The following is a 19,484-nucleotide window of genomic DNA, read 5'->3' as shown; positions in this document are numbered from 1 at the left end:
AACATTTGAACAAAGTCCATAGAAATCTCTGAAAAAAAATTAAATCAGATATAGCCTTATTCTGGCCATGAATAACTGAGCCAACTGGACAGAGTGTAGGAGATCAGATCCATACAAATTTTTCTTGAGTCATTTGATTTACTTTACTTCCAACTTTATAGCAAGGAGAACATTAGAAATCTGAAACGAATCTTGCTTCTGAAGGTTTAATACATAACAAGAGTCATAAAGCTTTTCTTAAGTTTCCATTATGCCAAAGGCAGCCACACTTCCTGGGCCTGTTGTTACTTTTGACTGAACCTGTAGCAATGAACATGAAAGGTCCTTCCTGCTATTTCCTACCAAAGGAAGTGCCAGAGACTGGACTTCTCTCTGCAAGGTGTCCAGGTATCTTTCTTGTGAATTGTTGGGCATACCAGGTCCAACTACAGTTCAAGAAATAGTAATATTTAGTCTCCTACATTCCCAGAGGAAAGAAGTTTCTGGTCCAAGTGACCCCAATAAAAGGATACACAAAATGTTGCTCACCTTACACTTTTTGATCTGTTTTCTCTTGGTCAGGAATTGCAAAACTAGAGATATATGATGAGCAGCAATGCAATATATGCTCTTCCTATCTTAGTTAGTTCATGCCAAATTAAAACATTTCTTTCATTAGATAGCAGGAACCAAAATAGAGTTAGTAGAAAGAATTAGTTTATAGTTCTAAAGCACAATAGGGTGACAAAAGACCACAATTTATAAAGTAATATGAAAATTTCTAACATAGAGAATTGGAAGTGACATCTGCCCTGTTTTGATCACTGCAGAGCGTATACATATATTGAATTAACACCCAAAACCCTATAAATACTTATTTTTTTATTTTGTTGGAATTTGTCAAAGGCATTTTCTAACAAAATCCAAAAACTGCTCATGATAAAATTCCTATAGAAAGAAGGGATGGAAAGAAGAGTTCTCAATGAGCGAAAGGTATACATGAGAAACCAATAGCCAACCACCACATTAAACAGAGAAAAACTTGAAGCATTTCCACTAAGACCAGGGACAAATATGTTACCACTCCTGTCCTTGAAGTTCTAGCTAGAATAATAAGACAAGAAAATGAAATAAGAGATACAAATAGGAATGGAAGAGGCCAAGGTATCCTCATTAGCAAATGATTCTATACATGAGATACCCCAAGGACTCTACCAGGAAACTCCCAGAGAAGGCAACCACTTTCAGAAAAGTGGCAGGATACAAAATTAACTTAAAATTAATAGTCTTCTTATTATACCAACAAGAAAAACAGACCGAGAAAGAAACCTCGAAAACAATTCCACTCACTGTAGCTTTAAAAATACCTGGAATCAACTTATACAGTGAAAATTTTAAAACACTGAAGAAAGAAATTGAAGAGGATATCAGAAGATAGAAAGAACTCTCATGCACATGGATGAGTAGGATTAATATTGTGAAAATGATCATCTTACCAAAAGCCATCTACAGATTCAGTGAAATCCTCATCAAAATTCTGGTGCAGTTCTTCACAGAAATTGAAAAGGAAATTTTAAATTTCATATGAAAACACAAAGATGCAATTAGCCAAAACAATCCTGAACAAGAAAAACACTTCTGGAAGAATCTTCATTTCTGATTTCAAGTTATACTACAAAGCTATAGTAGAAAAAAAAAAAGAAAGCTTAAAAACAGTCAGCATGATTGAGTGAATAGAACCAAAGACTCAGATAAAAGTCCATGCACCTTATAGTCACTGGCTTTTGACAAAGATGGGAAAAAATATGCATCAGAGAACAGAGCCACTTTAACAGAAAGTGGTTATCTGTCTACATGTAGAAAAATAAAGCTTGATCCTTTTACACCCTCTCCCCTCCACACACACACACAAAATCAATTGTAAAAGTATTGAAGATCTGCTATGGATATCGCTCTGTATAAATAAAATGCTGTTTGGCCAGTGGCCAGGCAGGAAGTATAGGCAGGACAAGAGAGAAGAGAATTTTGGGAAGTGGAAGGCTGGGGAGGGAGACACCGCCAGATGCCGCCATGACAAGCAACATGTAAAGACACCGGTAAGCCACAAGCCACATGGCAAAGTACAGATTAATAGAAATGGGTTAATTTAAGATAGAAGAAGTAGATAACAAGAAGCCTGCCACAGCCATACAGTTCGTAAACAATGTAAGTTTCTGTGTATTTACTTGGTTGGTTCTGAGTGTCTATGGACCTGGCGGGTGAGAGAGATTTGTCCTGATTGTGGGCCAGGCAGGAAAACTCTAGCTACAAAGATCCTAATGCTAGACCTGAAACCTCAAGTAAGAACTTTCTGATAGGACTCTGGTGGCCCAGGAAATAGCATCAACTATCAACAAGTGGGACTTCATACAATTGAAAGGCTTCAATACTGCTAAGGAATCTGTTAACTGACTGAAAGGGTAGCCAACAGAATTTCATTAAAAAGGAAAGTATTCACCAACTATATATCTGGTAGAGGATTAGTATCTCTAATATAGAAAGAACTCAATAAACTAGACATCAATAAAACAACCCAATTAAACAATATGCTAAGGACCTGAGGGAAGAGTTCTCAGAAGTACAGATGGCCAGGGATTATTTTTGAAGTGTCTACCATCCTTAGCCATCAGATAAAGACTACTTTGAGAGCTCATTGTACTTCAATCAGAATGGCTAATATAGAGCACAAAAGAAAACAAACAAAGATGTAGGGAGAAGTTTCTGTCCCACCTGGTCCTGCAGCTGTTCAGTCCCCAATAAACACAGAGGCTTGTATTAATCATAAACTGTTTGGTCTATGGCTCGGGCTTCTTGCTATCTAGCTCTTACAACTTAATGCAACCTATTCCTAATAGTCTATGTTTTGCCATGTGACTTTGTGGCAATTACCTGTTCTCTCACATCTTGCTTCTCCTGGCAGCAGCTTGGAGCATCTCCTGACTCCACCCTTCTCCCTGTCTCTCTGCTTGGATTCCCAGCCTGGCTCTATTCTGCCTTGCTATAGGCCATAGCAGCTTCTTTATTAACCAATGGTAGCAACACATATTCACAGTATATGGAAAGACCATCCCACAGCAGGAACCTTCATGCAATGATGGTCAGAGTATAAACTGGCACAGCCACTATGGGAATAAGTGTGGTGGTTCCTCAAAACTACAAATAGATTTACCATCTGACCCAGATATATCACTCCTTGACATATACCCGAACTATTCTCTTTCCTACTTCAGAGACACATACTCATATTGTTCATCATTGCCCTATTTAAATAGCCAGAACATAGAAACAGCCATCAGCTGAACAATGGGTGACAAAAATGAGGTACCTAAATACAGTGGAATTTTATTCAGCTGCAAAGAAAAAAATTAAATTATGAAAATTTCAGATAAGTGGATAAGACTGGGAAACATTTCCTAAGTGAGGTAAATAAGACCCAGAAAGACACATGTGACAGGTTCTCAGACATATGTGGACCCTAGCATCAAATCTAGTGTATTTAACTTGGAGTACCTATAAAAGTGAGGAAACTAGAAAGGAGCCATAGATGGGATGGGAAGGGTTAAAAAAAGATCTTAAGGTAGCAAGAGACTGTAGTGCTCAGGCGGTATAAACGGAGGAGAATAATGGGAAAAGAGGTTTAAGCAGGGAGGGGATAAGGACAGCGAATGCAGTGAGGAAAGAAGACTAACACTAAGGATGCTTGTAAAAGCCATATGGAAACCTACTATTTTATAAGCTTCCTAAATATCTGTCTATCAAAGAGAAAGACAGAGAGATTCATAAAGATATAATTAGAGTGATCTTATCCAGAGATAATGCTTCTTCCAGATGGCAGAGATTGCCAGATAAAAAGCCCAGTGCCCCGTGAATAGCACCTTCTCTCAAGCTGTTTATTAGGAGTGTTCTGGAGACCTCCTACACAATACAGGCTATAGTCATTGCTCTTGTTTTCCCACTAGAACTTGATAGTAAGACTCTACTGCTGAAGACAATACATACTTTGTTCACAGTACATGGAGAAATCAAGTTAGCACTGACCAGGAAATTACTCCCTGCTGGCTAAGGTGGATTACAGGCTGCTGATAAAGAAAGGTCATCAACAGTCTTATTCAACTATGCATACCTGGTACTAGCCAAGAACCCATGGTTGGGAGCTCATGGGACCTACTATTATTATTTTGCTAAACAGACAGAGTATCAAACTGCCCTCTAAATACCCATAGATCTGTGCAGTTCTTAGACCATACCAAATAAGTTTATTTGTGAAGTGGATGGCAATTAATGCAGAAACTAACTTACAACTGGTCAGAGTACTCAGTCACAAATGGGGCATATTACAGACCTTCTAAGGTTCAGGGACCATAATGGAAGAAGAGGCAGAAAGGTAAGAATCAGAGGTCAAGGAGGTGTCAAAGAATGTCTTCTGGTCATGACAAATGCACCCATGAACTCAAAGAAAGTCCGGTCAACTACACAAGACCTATACAAGATGAAGTCAGTCAACACTCCAGCGTGAGTGGGGAGGGGCTTGTGAGCCCCCCTTCTAGCTGTGGAGCTCTTGACAGTTGATGGATTCTTGGAGAGAGAAACTTGGTTTCCCTTAAAGGTGGGTGGGCCCTCTGGTAGGTTAATCATGCTTTAGCAACCCCTGCCCATGGGTTGACAGGCAGCACAAAGTGAACTCTGTGGACTACTAAAAAAAGAGAGGACATAAAGCTGGGAGTGAGTGTGAGTGGGTCATAGCTCTGAGAAGTGTTAGGGGAGGAACAGGCAGTTAATATGATCAGAATACATTGTATGAATGTATGGAATTATCTAAAAATTAATAAAACATTAAAAAATATCCTATCAGTTAAGAAACAAAGTACTAAGTAAGGAAGAAAAACAGACTTCCACATACTCTTGCTTTGATCCACACCATACAGTGCTGTTCTTGTAGTTTTCTGAATAGTTTTCTAATTTCAGAGACGCTGTTGGAGACGTCTCTACAGAGGGCCAGGGATGGGGGCTTGTGAAGTGGGCACCTTGAGCATCAGCATCAAAGCAAACCTCCAACTTCTGTCTGTAAAGGAGCTGAGTGACAAAGGGACTGGCGTACCCAACATGAGGTCCACCCTGAAATCCCCTCTAGTGGTTTTCTAGGACTTACACTCCCTCCGAGCATCTAACTGCATAGATTCAAATTTCACAGATTTGTGAGTAAAATGTTATTTTGGTCTGGCAAAGATGACTTTATTAGTCACTTCCTTGAAGGACACAGCCACAGAGGGCTACAAGCCCACAGGGAAGTGCTATGCTTCTTGAAAAGCTTGTGGTCTTTTTCACAGTTGGTCCTTTCTGTTCTTCTTTTGGAACTTTCCAACCATAGGCAAAGTGTCAGTTGGCCGGACTTACCAGTGAGTTCACTGTAAACGGCTGCTCCATGCTGTCCTGTCTGCAAAGACAAGGTCCTCCCTCTTTCTTCTCGATCACTTCATCTGTTTCAAAGACACCAGGAAAAGCTGAGGTTACTCTGTGAGAACTCATCTCAATTCCCAAGTTCGAAAGGACATGAACACTTTGAAAACCTTACCCAACCAGAGTGCCTAAAGAGACTATGTACAGAGTTCTTCTCTAGAAAATACAAAACCATGGGTGGTTATGGGTTCTTGAAATTGATCTTCAAAGGTGGAGGGATGCAGGGAATTCACATTTGATTAGCCGAGTATGAAGTTGCTCTGTGCTAGTTTATTTAGAATCCTATGCAAGGCTATATATAAAGCAGCCTTACTTCCTTCAAAAAGAAAAGAACAGTTGCTATAAACAAGAATGTGGAGGCCACTGACTCGTCACCTGGAGCCAGGCTGGGTTTGAACAGCCTTAAAGCTGCATTTCCAGGTGTATAAGCCAGCTCTTTGAGTCCTGTCATTGTGAACTATGGTTTGTGGAGCCCCTCCCCTTGAGAATGGACAAGACCTGTTCGTATGCGTCTTCTGCCTACTGAACATGATAAATGAATGGTGTTCCCATAATTATGTCCCATCACATATCAAACATGAGGATTTAGGGCAGCTATATTAAAGCCCCTTAAGCAGTTTGTATTAAGTTAATTATAACCCAGACTACCCTGAGGTCTTCACCAAAGGAAGTGAGACTTTGAACAGAAGCAGGTGCTCCGCTTGTTTTCAGATCCAGATGTCAAGAGTTCTGCAGCTGCAAGAAAGCGAATTCCACCAAAACCCAGAAGAACTTCAAAGAGGAGCCACATCCACTGCTGAGCCCCTACCCACCAACACCCAAGTTACACATCCCTAGTCTGTCCTCACTAGGTCATCAGCTTGACTGCAGCCTTAGGATAGCATGCAGAGAATGTAGGCAAAGCTACGCTCAGACACATGCCCTACAAAATCTGAGATGACTGTAGGCTCTTTAGCCATTCAATTCAAGGAAATGAATACGGTAGCAATAGAAAACCAGCCTGCTGTGTGACTACAGAGAAGCTAAAGTGTTGGGGCATCTGAATGGAGAAGTAATAGTACCAATGACATGCCGTAACAAGGATTAAATGAGTTCCTACCCCATAGCCAATATTCTATAAACATTAAAATGGTCAGAATCTTTATTTTTCAGTTGAAACTAGATTTCCACCTGAATATGCCCAAGTTCAAATCCTATCTCAACAATTGCTAGCCTTTCCTTTGTATGTCGGTGTAGCTCAACCTCTCCATCCTCTCTTTCCACCTCTCACCCCATCACATCTGGACATTCATCTTCTCACATAGGAAGCTATGGAAGGAGACAGCCTCTTAAGCTGTAACGTTCTGTGATTGCAGAAAGCTCCAGTCAGATCAACCGTCTCTTCTCGATGTTGTTTTTCACCCCAAACCCACAGAAACCCTTCAAAGAAAATGGCTCTGCCCCTAAGCTCTGGCCTTCTCCCTCCTGTCTCCAGTTAACCTTGGAGTAAATGCTGAGCGGTACACCTGACTTACAAAGATGCTCAGGAGAGAAACTGCCTTGGAGAGCTACAGTCACCAGTCACACCTGCGAACTGATCATCTCACACCAAGGATGATGTAGAAGGCAGGCAACTCTCCCTGGGGAACTGCCCCTTCTCAGTGCTCAGCAAACAACAACGCTTAAGAGTTCAAGAGACTCCCTGCTTGACGTGGTTGCACATGTCTGTTTCTTCAACGTTAATGGGGGTAGAAGAGTCAGTAGGATCATGAGTTCAAAGTCAGTTTCAGCTACAAAGAGAGCGATATAGAAAATTAAAGGTCAGCCTAGGCTAAGTGAGACCCTGACCCTGTCTCAAACATCCCTAAGAAGAGGGGGAAAAGAGAGTTACAGAAAGAGCCAGAACAATGTGAATGAGTGGGGAAGGTGCATGGGAATAAAGACATACTAGTTAGTCATTGGGCTTCGTAAAAGTAGAATTATTTCTGGAGAGGTGGCGGTCAGAATTTCTGTTCAAGGTCATTCTGAGCTACACATCAAGTTCAAGGCATCCTTGGACTTATAAAGTCATGTTTTTCATTAATTAATTAAAATGCTGAGTCCAAGAACACATGCACAAAGATTCTAAGACCAGGAATGAAGCCTGGGATTTCCATACAAGAGCTTCCAGAAGCTACTATGAAAAGAACTGTGCTTACTGCACTTGCAAATGTATCATGCAAAATTCTTAGTTACAGGCAAAGGCCCCTACTCTTGAATTCAGAGAATAATGGAGAGAACATGTATTTCCAGGAAGTCCAGCGAAACTGGACTCTGAGACTGCATTTCTAGGAACACCACCCAAAATCTCAAAGTCTGGTAGACCAAAACGCCACCCTGCTGTCTCTGTTACAGCTCCAGCAGGATTGTCTACAGCTTCCTCTACCAGAGACTGCTGGAATGAATTGTTGCCGTGGAAACTATGTGCAGTTGCCTGAGGGGTTTCTACAAGTCTGTAGTTTCTTTATCACAGCATGAAACATAGATGTTTATCAGCTATGCCTAGGTCACATGCCTGCAGCCTGGTTGTACAGAGGGCTGACCATGACCATGACCAATTCAACATTTCACATTTCTATGGAAAGTACTAAATGTGCCAAATTAGAAATGATGTGGGTGGCTGGCCACAGCAGTAAGTGTCCAAAACTGAATGAACAAAATTTTCTTTGTAATGCATTTCTGTTTGTATAAAATGTTTAGTTTATATATCTTAAATACAGAATTAATTAGCTTGACACAGTTAAAATAATCACTTTGAACTTTCACATGTAAGTTTATTATTCAATGGTAGAAACCAACCCCTTCTAAATATAAGATAAAAGATGTTCACAGATTGGTTGGCCTATCTTTTGGACTGTTCATTATTTGATGGTACTGTTCCTATAGGAGTTCCTATAGTTTGAAGTTCCATGCCCTGGGTCTTAACAACTGCTAAAGAATCACAAATCGGTATGCTGTCTAGGTTGGTAGCTCTCAGTGTACAGACCAGGCATCCTGAGATACTTTCAAGGGGCATTAAAGGTCAGTACTATTTTCATGATATTACTACAGCATGTGCTTTCTGGTATAAGTCTGGGTGAGCACATTTGTGGGCGTGTGAATGAATGTGCACATTTGCCCACAAGTGTGGAGGCCAGAGGTCAACATCAGTTGTCCTCCTTAGCCACTTCTCCACCATGTTTTTGAGACAGGATTTCTCCCTGGAGGTGAAGCTCACTGGTTGGCTATGCAGGCTGACCAGCAAGCCCAGCCCAAGGGATTTCCTGTTATCACCTCCCTAGGGCTAGGGTTACAGTCAAGCCCTTTGTGGCCCAGCTTTCACGTGGGTGCTGAGGATCTGAGCCCAGTCCTCAAGCTTTCACAGCAAGCACTTTATCCATCAAGCTATCTCCCAAGCCCCATTATTCTTGCTTTTTTGGTATTCATCTCTTAAAACTGTGTTTTAGAGAGTTCCAAGGGGTCAAGGAATTCATAGACCCTCCACTTCAATACTCTTACTGTCTGCTTTAATATTTAATAATGTGAACAAACAACCTTAAATCTTTTAACTCTTCAGTAATGTTTTAGAGAGCAAAAAAGTTTAAGTATTGCTTTTCTATGACAACCAAGCAAACAAACAAAAATTCATTATACTCTGCAGTGCAATCAGAAATAAAGCAATTCATAAGGGTCTAACTCAGGAAAAATCAATGGCAAGGCTGCCTCTCCTTGGTGCTGTTTGAGTCTTGTTGAAATAATGAGAGAATTTAAACAGAATGAGACACCCAGCTTGACAGTACTGAGGCCCACCAGTGCAAATACAGCAGGCTGGTAAGCATCTTACAAAGCCATTCTCTTTCTGATATAAATATGTCATTTTCAGTAGATGCAGAGCACCCAGAACAGACCCACATTTTTCACCTTTGTGGCCATATCACCAAGTCATCGACTACAGAGTGTGGACAGAAGTGAGGCAGTCAACATTTGAATCCTGAAAAGGATGATGGGAATGACTGAGACTGAAAGGAAAGCATCTTTGGCCTGGTTTTGCAGAACCCAGGGACTTAGGACACCAGACATTCAATGGTCACTAAAGTCAACCTGAGATATATCGTGGTGCTCAAGTTGGTTGTCTCACTCTGGTGACCATTAAAGATATGGAACTTGTAGGAGAAAGCAATGCAGAATTCTCTAAATTAAAAGAAATTAATAAAAAATGAGGAACTGAGGCAAAGTGAAATTCCCAAGAGCAGGAAGGGACTCCCAAGAGACAGGAAAAAGTTAACCTGTTTCATCTGGATGGAGATATAGTATTCATTGTAGAAACTGTATGAAAACTGAGGTAATTTCTATCCAGATTGGTTAGCACTCTGGGAATAATATCACAGGTTTGGCTATTTAAAGGGTGACATCTGTCCATGTCCTGGTCCAGTCAGGAGAGGTCATGTGTTCATGTGTTACCCATCACCCCCCCTGCACACGCCCCTCCCCCAGGTCTATCTCTAACTTCTGCTTTGTCAGCTGTTGACCTTGACCATTTGCGAGCTCTTGGCTTTGGCTGGCATTGTTCCCACTGACCTTGCAGGTGTTGCAGGCTATTGATTAGTCTGTGCTCTTGGTTCTCACATTTATGAAGCCAGCATGAAGTGTCACCAACTCCTTTCACAGCTACCAAGATGTTGCCACAATAAGATGTACAGCTAGCTACCAAGATGTAGCCACGGTAAGATGTAGACACAGTTGTTCTCAGTTACTTCATATTGAACTCCTTGTCTGTGTTCTGGATAGTCTCTTTCCTAAAATGAGTGCAAGCTTCTAGAAGCTGTCTTTATTTACTATTCAGCTTCTGCATTAGTGGCAAGAACGTGTGGAAAGGACAGCAGTGTCCTACACATGCTTCTGAAGGCAGAGCACTCCAGAGGATGAAGCTAGCCTGCTACCACTTCCTCTTATATGACCAGCTTGGTTACATGATTCTCAGCTGCAAGTGCTTCAGTGTTTTCTCTCTTATGTTCCCACACTCTTTTAACCCCAACACATCTGTTCTCACCCTAACATTTGTGATAACACATCATTTTGAATCTGAGTCCTTCTCCCCCCCCCCCCCGCCACTACCCATGGTGAGCTAGCTTCCATTTCAAAGGGATGTATATGACATGCTTTACCCACCCCTCCCCCTCTTGCCAGCTGAAGTCATGTGAAGGTAAGGTGTATCATAAGGACGAGCCACAGCAAAACATGGAAAAAAGAACATTTTAGTTTGCTTACACTCAAGAGAACTTGGAGCTGCTGTGGAATAATCCTTCTGTACACTGTAAAGACCTGCTGCTCTCATTGTTAATAAAAAGCTGATTGGCGGATGGCTGGGCAGGATTTTCCGGGCAGAGAGAATGCTGGGGAGAAGGATGGATTTAGAGGAGAGGCCATGAGGTGCAGAACAAGCAGGATGGGAAATACATGAGGTAAAGGAGCCTCGGGGGAACACATAGATGAATAGAAATGGGTTCATTTAAGTTATAAGAGCTGGCTAAAAACAAGCTTATGCAATTGGCCGAGCATTTATAATTAATATTAAGTCTCTGTGTGGTTATTTGGGAGCGACTGCTGGAACACAGAAAAAAAAACCACCTACATAGAGCAGTGGTTCTCAACCTGTGGGCTGCGACCCTTTGGGGAGTCACATATCAGATATTTACATTATAATTCATAACAGTAGCAAAATTACCTGAAGTAGCAAGGAAAGTAATTTTATGGTTAGGGGTTACCATAACATGAGGAACTGTATTAGAGGATCACAGCATTAGGAAGGTTGAGAGCCACTGACTTAGAGAGATACAGATTTCTCTCTTGTTGACTGCTTTGAATGATTATATAGGCAGCTGGACCAGCACCCTACAAAGGCAGTGACTCAGGAAAGCATAGGAACCATGCCTATGCTAATATGAAAACCCAAGCCTATTTTCGCCCTCCTTTCCTTATCCTCAGTGCCTGTCTGGTTGGCTTCTACCTTTCCTCTCTCTCCCTTCAGCCCCCCTAAAAGTAGCCCAGACTGTGACATTGAACTTACCCGTGGTGAAGTTTCAGGCTTCCCCAGAATCAGTATCATACAACCCTCAGGTCTACAGTGAGCTACAGTCCCGAATACTACCTTTGGTTGATTGTCATAGAGAGTTGATTTGGTGGTTTACAGTAAACTTTAACTTTTAAGTCAGTTATTACCATTTAAAACTAGGAAGACTTCATATAAAAAGTATGTGTCTATGTGTGTGTGGTGGTGGGCATATGCATCTATACCTGTTCATGTATGTTTATGTGCATGTGCAGGTGTGTATGTATATGTAGAAAGCTGAGGTTATTGTAGTGTTGTCTTCCTCTATTGCTCTCTGGCTTACTTTGCACAAGGTCCTTCACTGAACCTGAAGCTCACAATTTCAGTAAGATCAGCTGGCCAGCCAGTCTCAGGATGTGCCTGTCTCTGTTCCCTACTGCTAGAATAGCAAGCAAGCCTGGATCACCATCCTCGGCCTTCAAGTGTGTTTGCAAGCAAGCCTGCACCACCATCCCTGGCCTGCAAGTGTTTTTGCAAGCATGCCTGCACCATCATAGCCAGCCTGCAAGTGTGTGCTGGGGATACGAACACACATCTTAACAGTTGAGTGAATGGCAAGCTGTTTACCAACCAAGCCATCCCCCCAGTGCCAGATTTCCAGCTATCAGAGAGTCTGGCAATAAGTCAGCCTGAGGCTCTGCACTAAGGCACTTACAATATTTAGTTGTTTCCTCTGTGAATTGGGATCAGAGAATGGAAGCACGGCTTTCATGAGGGAATCAAAGCCATTAGTATTTGTTTATTGCTCAACAAGGAAGAAGGCAAACAACTTAAGTGCTAAGACCATAAGCAAATGGTATTTCATGGAAGGAAGTAATCCATGTAACATTAACTCAATAGGAGAGCTGGCTTGAGGGTTTTCTGTTCTGACTCTCACACTTCAGCAGGGAATTCAGCATTAACTCAAGGAAGGCAGGTTGACATGATTTCAAGGGCTAACGATAAACACTGCAGTTTGGAGAATCAGAAATACACTGAAGCAGAGTGTCAGAGGCAACACGGAAATATTGCATGGCATGCAAGAAGGAAAGATAATGACTTGTTCGAAGTGAGGTTCCAATGTGCCCAGAGCACACAATGCAAACAGCCCCCTAGTCACACAAGTTGGAGGTAAATGTGGTTCTAACATCTCCTTGTTAGTCCTTAATGTAACGCTCCAGGTTCACAATCTCATCCACAAATGGCCTGACCTGACCACACTGCTCACACTTACAGCTGTTTGCGAACATCCATTAGAAATGCTTGATTTAGTCTCCACTTGCTCCTTAGCCTTGGCCCCAGTACGGTCCACATTCTTCAGATTTGATAACATCTGAGTTACAGCCATGAGGTATTTACCCTGGCAGACTTTTGCTCTGTAATTGCTGCCTTCTTGCATTTATCCCCAACCCCTTTCCTCTAGAAAAATGCAATCACTTCCTCTTAAACTGACCTTTTACAGAGGTGTAGGGAGCCTCAGTTCCTTGCTGATCCTGACACAGGGCTTGGGAACATGAGTGCCCAGAAGTGCATGTGTTCAGCTAACCCCTGTCCCAGAGGATCAGTTGACAGCAGCCCAATGAAGGAAGTGAGCAGCCAACTACCTGGAGGGTCTATGACAAAAGTAGCCACGTCCACGAACCTTCTCCGAGTGACAGTTCACACACTGTGCTCAGAACAGCCAACCGGTTTCTTTCCAACCAACAGTACAGCCCCTTGCCACTTGATGCCCGACTCATTGGCTATAAGTCTCAATTGCCCCCAAAAGACTGGAGGGCACTGCGATTCTGTCTTTTGAAATACAGAGCAAAGAATACAAGAATGGACAGAAGAAAATATCTGGCGGGTATTTTGTGACTTCTTTTAGTCTTAATTATTTTTCCCTCTCTCACCCCCTTTCTCCACCCTCCCCTCCCCTCTGACCTACCCCCTGCCTTCTGAAGGGTAGGGAATGTTCAGAATCGAGGGCCTCACATGCTGGACAGATGCTCCACAGCTAAGTCACACACTCAGTGCAATTTTGTGTTTTTGCTTTTTTTCAGTATCAATTTACTTAAACTTTAATCTTTTTTTTTTTTTTTTTTGCTTTTTCGAGACAGGGTTTCTCTGTGTAGCTTTGGTGCCTGTCCTGGATCTCGCTCTGTAGACCAGGCTGTCCTAGAACTCTCAGAGTGCTGGGATTAAAGGTGTGTGCCACTGCTGCCCGGCCCTTAATCTTTTTCTTAAAAATATACTTTTTTTTTTCAGGGAGATGTACTCAAGCTCAGAAGTCTGACCCACTTTCATCCATAAAAGCAGTATTTTCCAGAGTATGGAAAGGAATCTACCAGACAGTGAGCACTCTCCTTGGAGACTTCACACTTGGGGAAGAGCTGGGGACATCTTTACCCAGTTGTGTCCTTTTCTCCCAGAGTGCCAAGGTGACCTGGATAAGCACGTGCGGTGCTGTCAGGTGAGAGGGAACAGACCGGATCATGCCTCTGCCTCAGTTCTCACTAGCCAAACCAACAGCCTCTCTCGGGCCCCACTGCATTAGAGTTCATTTTCCAGGAAGAACAGGGTGCAATTTACTTAACTGGAGATACATAAAGGAAATTATTGTAACCCAGGCCTTGAGCTGCAATGATCTAATCTGATTTAGATAAAGGGAGAGGGCAACTCCCCTGACTTCAATGACAGAAATACAAAGGACCTCCTAGTTGTATTCTTAAAAATGGGGACCTACTTTAGGGGGGAAGTAAACTAGGCATAGCCACTATTCATTTTTAAAGATTCTAAGAACAGAACACTTTGTGTAAAATATTCATCCATAGTACTCACATGACGTGTGCCATGACCCAGATGACATCTTATCTATACCAAAATATGGGAAAGGTAAACACTGCATGTACAACTAGGGTTCACCAATTAATAACTGAGTATTAACATTCTTTAAAGTTGCTAAGACTAAGAAATTCCAAAAACACTCCTGAAGAACACATTTTCCAAAGATGAAATAAAGCTCTGGGAAAATAAAAGTTTGTGAATGGAAACAAAGAGGCAAGACCATGAGAAGCAGCTTCCATTGAGGGTTTTCTTTCCCCTCTACCTGTTAACAACTATACATAAGTTAATATACCTTCTGGGTGCCAGGTTTCCATGTCATGCCTGCAGGTATGTCCTAAGTAAACATTCTGCACAGAGGGCTTTGAAATTGATCAGTCAGCAAGAGGAGAGTATTAAATACATCATCCTTAGAGAGTTTACAGTTTTTAAATAGATTTACTTATTTTATTTTGATGTATGTGAGTGTTTTCCTGCATGTGTGTATCTGTACCATGTGAATGCCTAGTACCTGTGGGGGTTCAGAAGAGGGCATTATATCACCTGGAACTCGAGTTACAGATGGTTGGCAACCACGGTGTGGGTGCTAGGAACCAAACCCAGGTCCTCTGCAAGGGCAGCAGGTGTCGTTAACTACTGTGTTAATACACTAATGCTGGTGACGCTGATGATAACGATGATGTTGACAATGTTTTGTAAGATTTAGCTATTTCTCATGGACACAGTTCTGACATAGATTACTTCTTCCTTGGAGTAACACAAACATCTGCTGGTAGCAATGCTTTCTTCTTTTCGACTTGACTCCTTTAGCCTCTCATGGGTTTCAAAGACCTTCTGCTAGGAGGTGGTAGGCAGTACTTGGGAGGCAGAGGCAGGTGGATCTCTGTGAGTTCAAGGCCAGCCTGAGCTACAAAGTGAGTTCCAGAATAGCCAGGTTTCAGTTACACAGAGAAACCCTGACTTGAAAAAAAAAAAAAAAAGGAAAGAAAGGAAGGAAGGAAGGAAGGAAGGAAGGAAGGAAGGAAGGAAGGAAGGAAGGAAGACCCATAAAAAACAAACAAAAAAAGACCTTCCAATTTTTGACTGAAAGTCTTAACTTCAGTCCTTCCTCTCTTTTAACCTGGTTTGTATTACTGAATCTTTACAAAATATAGCCTGAGGATAGATTTGTAGCAAGCATTCAGCTATGAATGAGCTGACTACTCTGAATGGACCCCATGTTTCCAGTCTTTTTACTCAAAGTGTACTATTTTCTTTCTTTCTCTCTATTGCAGTGGTTCTCAACCTTCCTAATGCTGTGACCCTTTAATACAGTTCCTCACGCTGTGATCCCCAATCATAAAATCATTTTGTTGCTACTACATAACTGAAATTTTACTGTTGTTATGAATTGTGGTGTCAATATCTGATATGCGATCCCTGTGTAAGGGTAGCGACCTTTTCAAAACAAGTTAAGAACTGCTGCTCTATTGTCTTCTAGAGCCAGCTGAGTTCTAGGCAAAGGAGGCACTAATAAAGTGCTACCTGCCTCCTTTAACATAAACAATAGCAAGACAGCCGCCATGATGGTAACAGACACTACTAATACAGATCTCCTTCCCTAATGGAACCAATGACCTCAGACTGCCGTGAGGAGAGCCTGCTCAGAGCTTAACAGACACATGAGCTTTCACCTAAGTCCTGTAACCCACAGTCAGAACACCTGAGTTCAAATTCCAAGCCTTCTTAGAGTGAGGTAATGCTTGACAAACATTCAACACAATACTCTCTACCATTCCCTCTCCGTCTTATGCACGAGAAAACAGAAGCTTCTAGAAGAAGCAATAAAATTGAGTAATGAATGATGGGGGGAAGGAAGTAAAACAGGGATCTCAGAGTTCTGTCATAGTCCTGCAGTGATAGCAGTAATCCATTAGCCTTTGAAAGTTACTAGTGAGGTCCAGGGGAGGGTCAAAACAGTGGGCCTCAGACAAGAATGACTGAATTGACTACAGACAGGGGATTTCAGTCTAGCATCACAAATATATGATTCATAATCTCTGTGCCCAAGATATTAGATGGGCATTCATTCATAGTTTTTCCTTAAGGCAGAATGATTGATTAAGTGTCCGTGCCTGGCCACCTGGTACATGTAAATAAAAGAAATCTAAATGCACAATTATTCTAGCAGGACATGGTTCAATTCAAAGTAGTCACGAGCTTTTAAGATAAATCCTAAATTTTGTGGTATTCGAAAGACATTTCACAATCTTATAAACAGATATACTAGCAGGAGAGCAACATTGTCATCTTGAACATATGGTGATTCTGAGCTTTTTTAAATATGATAATTAATATGAAATATAAAACATTTGGTAAATAAATTTAAGGTGTCAGGAAGATACTTAGATTTAAACACATCTTTTTCTAATCATAAATTCAGAATGGTAATTTTACTTTCTTGTTGGTAAATCAAAAAAAAAAATTCTATAAGTATTCATCTCAAATATAAGCCACTAACTCGTACTGCTATTGGAATATGCTTCCCTTTATCCTTTATTCCAAATTGCTCTTTTAAAAATATTATTCAAAGGTACTTAGTTCAATAAACCCATTTTTAAATGACATCGTTTTTTGTCTTTTTTTTTTTTTTTTTTGCTTGCCAAGATAACTAAACCCTGAGATAGCAAGGACCAGGCCTTGGCTATGATTAATTTCATTTAATTTGCATAAATTTCCTAAGAAGAGTTTTCCAACAAATGATGTCAGTCTGACATTACTATTGGAAAGCAAACAACACAAAACAAAAGCCAGATATCCTGATCATCAGCCAGCTGCTTCCCCAAGGTTCTTCAGCCACAGGAACCTGCACTGTTCAGTGTGCTTCTGGGAGCAGTTGCACTATGTTTGGTTTTGCAGTAGATGAGTTCTTCAGTGCAGTAGACAAAAGCCACAGAAGGCTGTCCAATGGCTCTGACTGTAGGGTGGCAGGGGTGGAGTACTGATAACGAACACAGGGTTGCACACATGCCCTTTCATGGCACTCTCTAGTAATACACCAAATACTCTTCAAGAAGTCCTTATGACACTGGAATGCTTAAAATGTGACCATCTCCTAGTCCTGCTATTATCTCTCAGTCCCTGCCTTCCTCCCCTGTGGGTGGTGTCTTATGCTAATGTGATGTTTCTCTGACTGTAGTTCCTGGACTACCTGGACCACAGTAACATGGTGAGGAGGGAAATGCTGGCAACAACAGGGAAATTTTAGGTCCTAACTGAGTCAGAATTTCTGGGAAGGGTGCCCTTGGCATCTCTCTCATTGTCTCTCTTTTTAATCCACAGCCCAAGATATATTTATTTACATCAAAACCTAAGACACTGCATCAAGTCACATTCCTCCAAGACAGTAACAAATAACCTAAAAATGTCTAACCTGCACTCAGCTGATATTTCTTTAGAACATACTTATGGTTTCCACGATTTAGAGAGGTATCTCTCCTTTTCCTCACTCCTCAATCTGCATCCCAAATACTGATTTTCCGCCTCTGCATTTGACATGCCTTTATCCTCTGAAACACAGTGGTTTTTCATTTGAGTGGCAGCTGTATTTTTTCATTTCCACCAGGACGCCCAACTGTGATTTCTCACTCACTATCATCCAAGCATAAATATATCTTCCCTACAAATACTGCCTATTCTGAATAAATTTATTTCTCCTTTCATTTGTTCATCATTACTTCTTCAGCTCTGACCATGAACTAGAAGGTGGTGGAACAATGGAGAACAAAAACACTGACCTCTGGGAGCTTTCTGGCTTATTGTATACTAGTGTCAAGGGCTATACGGCAGACAGGTGGAAATGTTAAACAACTGGAGAAAAGAAGATTGTGGCAGCTACTACAAGGTCAGCATAAAGAATCAATTAGCCATTAGCATTGTTCTTGAGCAAAAATATTGCAGAAGTGATGGTATATCCCTGGGGCATCTGGAAACAGGGCATTGGTTTGTCTGACTATTGCTGAAGTGAACTTTGATCATTTAAATTGTGTCTGTCACTTTTTCCTTTATAAAGAGACCATTTTATTTTTTTGCAATGCAATTAAAAAAGTACTTTGTAAGCAGTTATTTTAAGAGTATGAAAATATTCTGTTACCAGCTAACATTAGCAACTAAAGATTTTTTTTTTTTTTTTTTTTGGTCTGAAACAATCATTGTCATGTTTGAAAAGGTTGGTTTTCTGTTGACATCATTCCTTTCATATTTATTAGTTTAGCAGAACTTTTGGGTGAAAGCTGCTTCATTTTTAGATAAAATTTTAAAAAGCTACACAGAGAAACCCTGTCTCAAAAAACAAACAGACAAACAAAAAGTTAAACTGTCTAATGAACCTATCCACGGTGAGAGAGGTACTGAGGATGAACACAGGGCCTCTCAAACTCTACTGCCAAGCCTTGCCCTGAGCTGCTATCTACCGTTTCAATGGTAGCTAAAGCCTCCTGTGTTGAGGCTAGCTTCCTAGAAGACAGCACTGCTGAGAAAGTGTGGAATCTTTATGAGGTGCAGTCTGGTGATAAGCAATGAGGTTGGTATGTGGAACCATCCCTTGATAGCGATGTTGGATGTCCAGACATGAGTCAGTGTCTGTCTCTCTGTCTCTATCTCTCTTACATCTTCCCCACCTTCCCCCACCCCCTTTCTTTTTCCTGGCCTCTGAGAAGCAGCAGCTATTTTCCACCCTTTGCCTCCTGTCTTGGGGCTCTGCCTTGTCATAGACTCCAGGTTAAAGGAGATGGCTGACTATGGACTAAAACAACCTCTGCAACCACGAGTCAGGACAAATCCTCCCTCCTTTTGCAGTCTCAGCAAAGCTGTCTAAGGCAGAGTCACCCACCAGAAGAGACTTCAAATGTGTCTACCTTATTTTTTTATTCTGACACCTTTATAGTTAGACATTTTTTGGATAAATAGCTCTTGGTCATGTCTAACTTATTGTAATATAAGGAATAAAATGAGGGTTATATTTTTTTCCCTAAGAAAAATATCCTTTTCTTTGTCTCAAGTTATAAATGGGAAATGACCCACGAGTCTCTAGAGATATATTTAGCTTCTCTTTTAATTCTCC

The 19,484-nt window shown here is 41.3% G+C and overlaps 1 protein-coding gene across 3 annotated transcripts in view; it reads right to left on the bottom strand.

Annotated features, from left to right (window-relative positions):
* Nucleotides 1–19,484, bottom strand: part of Stambpl1 (STAM binding protein like 1) — a 61,771-nt gene that overhangs the window by 17,983 nt on the left and 24,304 nt on the right. For all 3 annotated transcript variants that reach the window (XM_036166879.1, XM_036166873.1, XM_036166886.1), the window contains one exon: nt 5,413–5,495. In XM_036166879.1, coding sequence (XP_036022772.1) covers nt 5,413–5,442 — 30 coding nt within the window. In that variant the 5' untranslated portion in view covers nt 5,443–5,495. The remainder of the gene's footprint in view (nt 1–5,412; nt 5,496–19,484) is intronic.

The sequence above is a fragment of the Onychomys torridus genome, chromosome 1 (assembly GCF_903995425.1).
Source record: "Onychomys torridus chromosome 1, mOncTor1.1, whole genome shotgun sequence".
Taxonomy (NCBI): Eukaryota; Metazoa; Chordata; class Mammalia; order Rodentia; family Cricetidae; genus Onychomys; species Onychomys torridus.
Note: the sequence above shows the minus strand (reverse complement) of the source record. Positions and strands in the feature narration are given on the sequence as shown.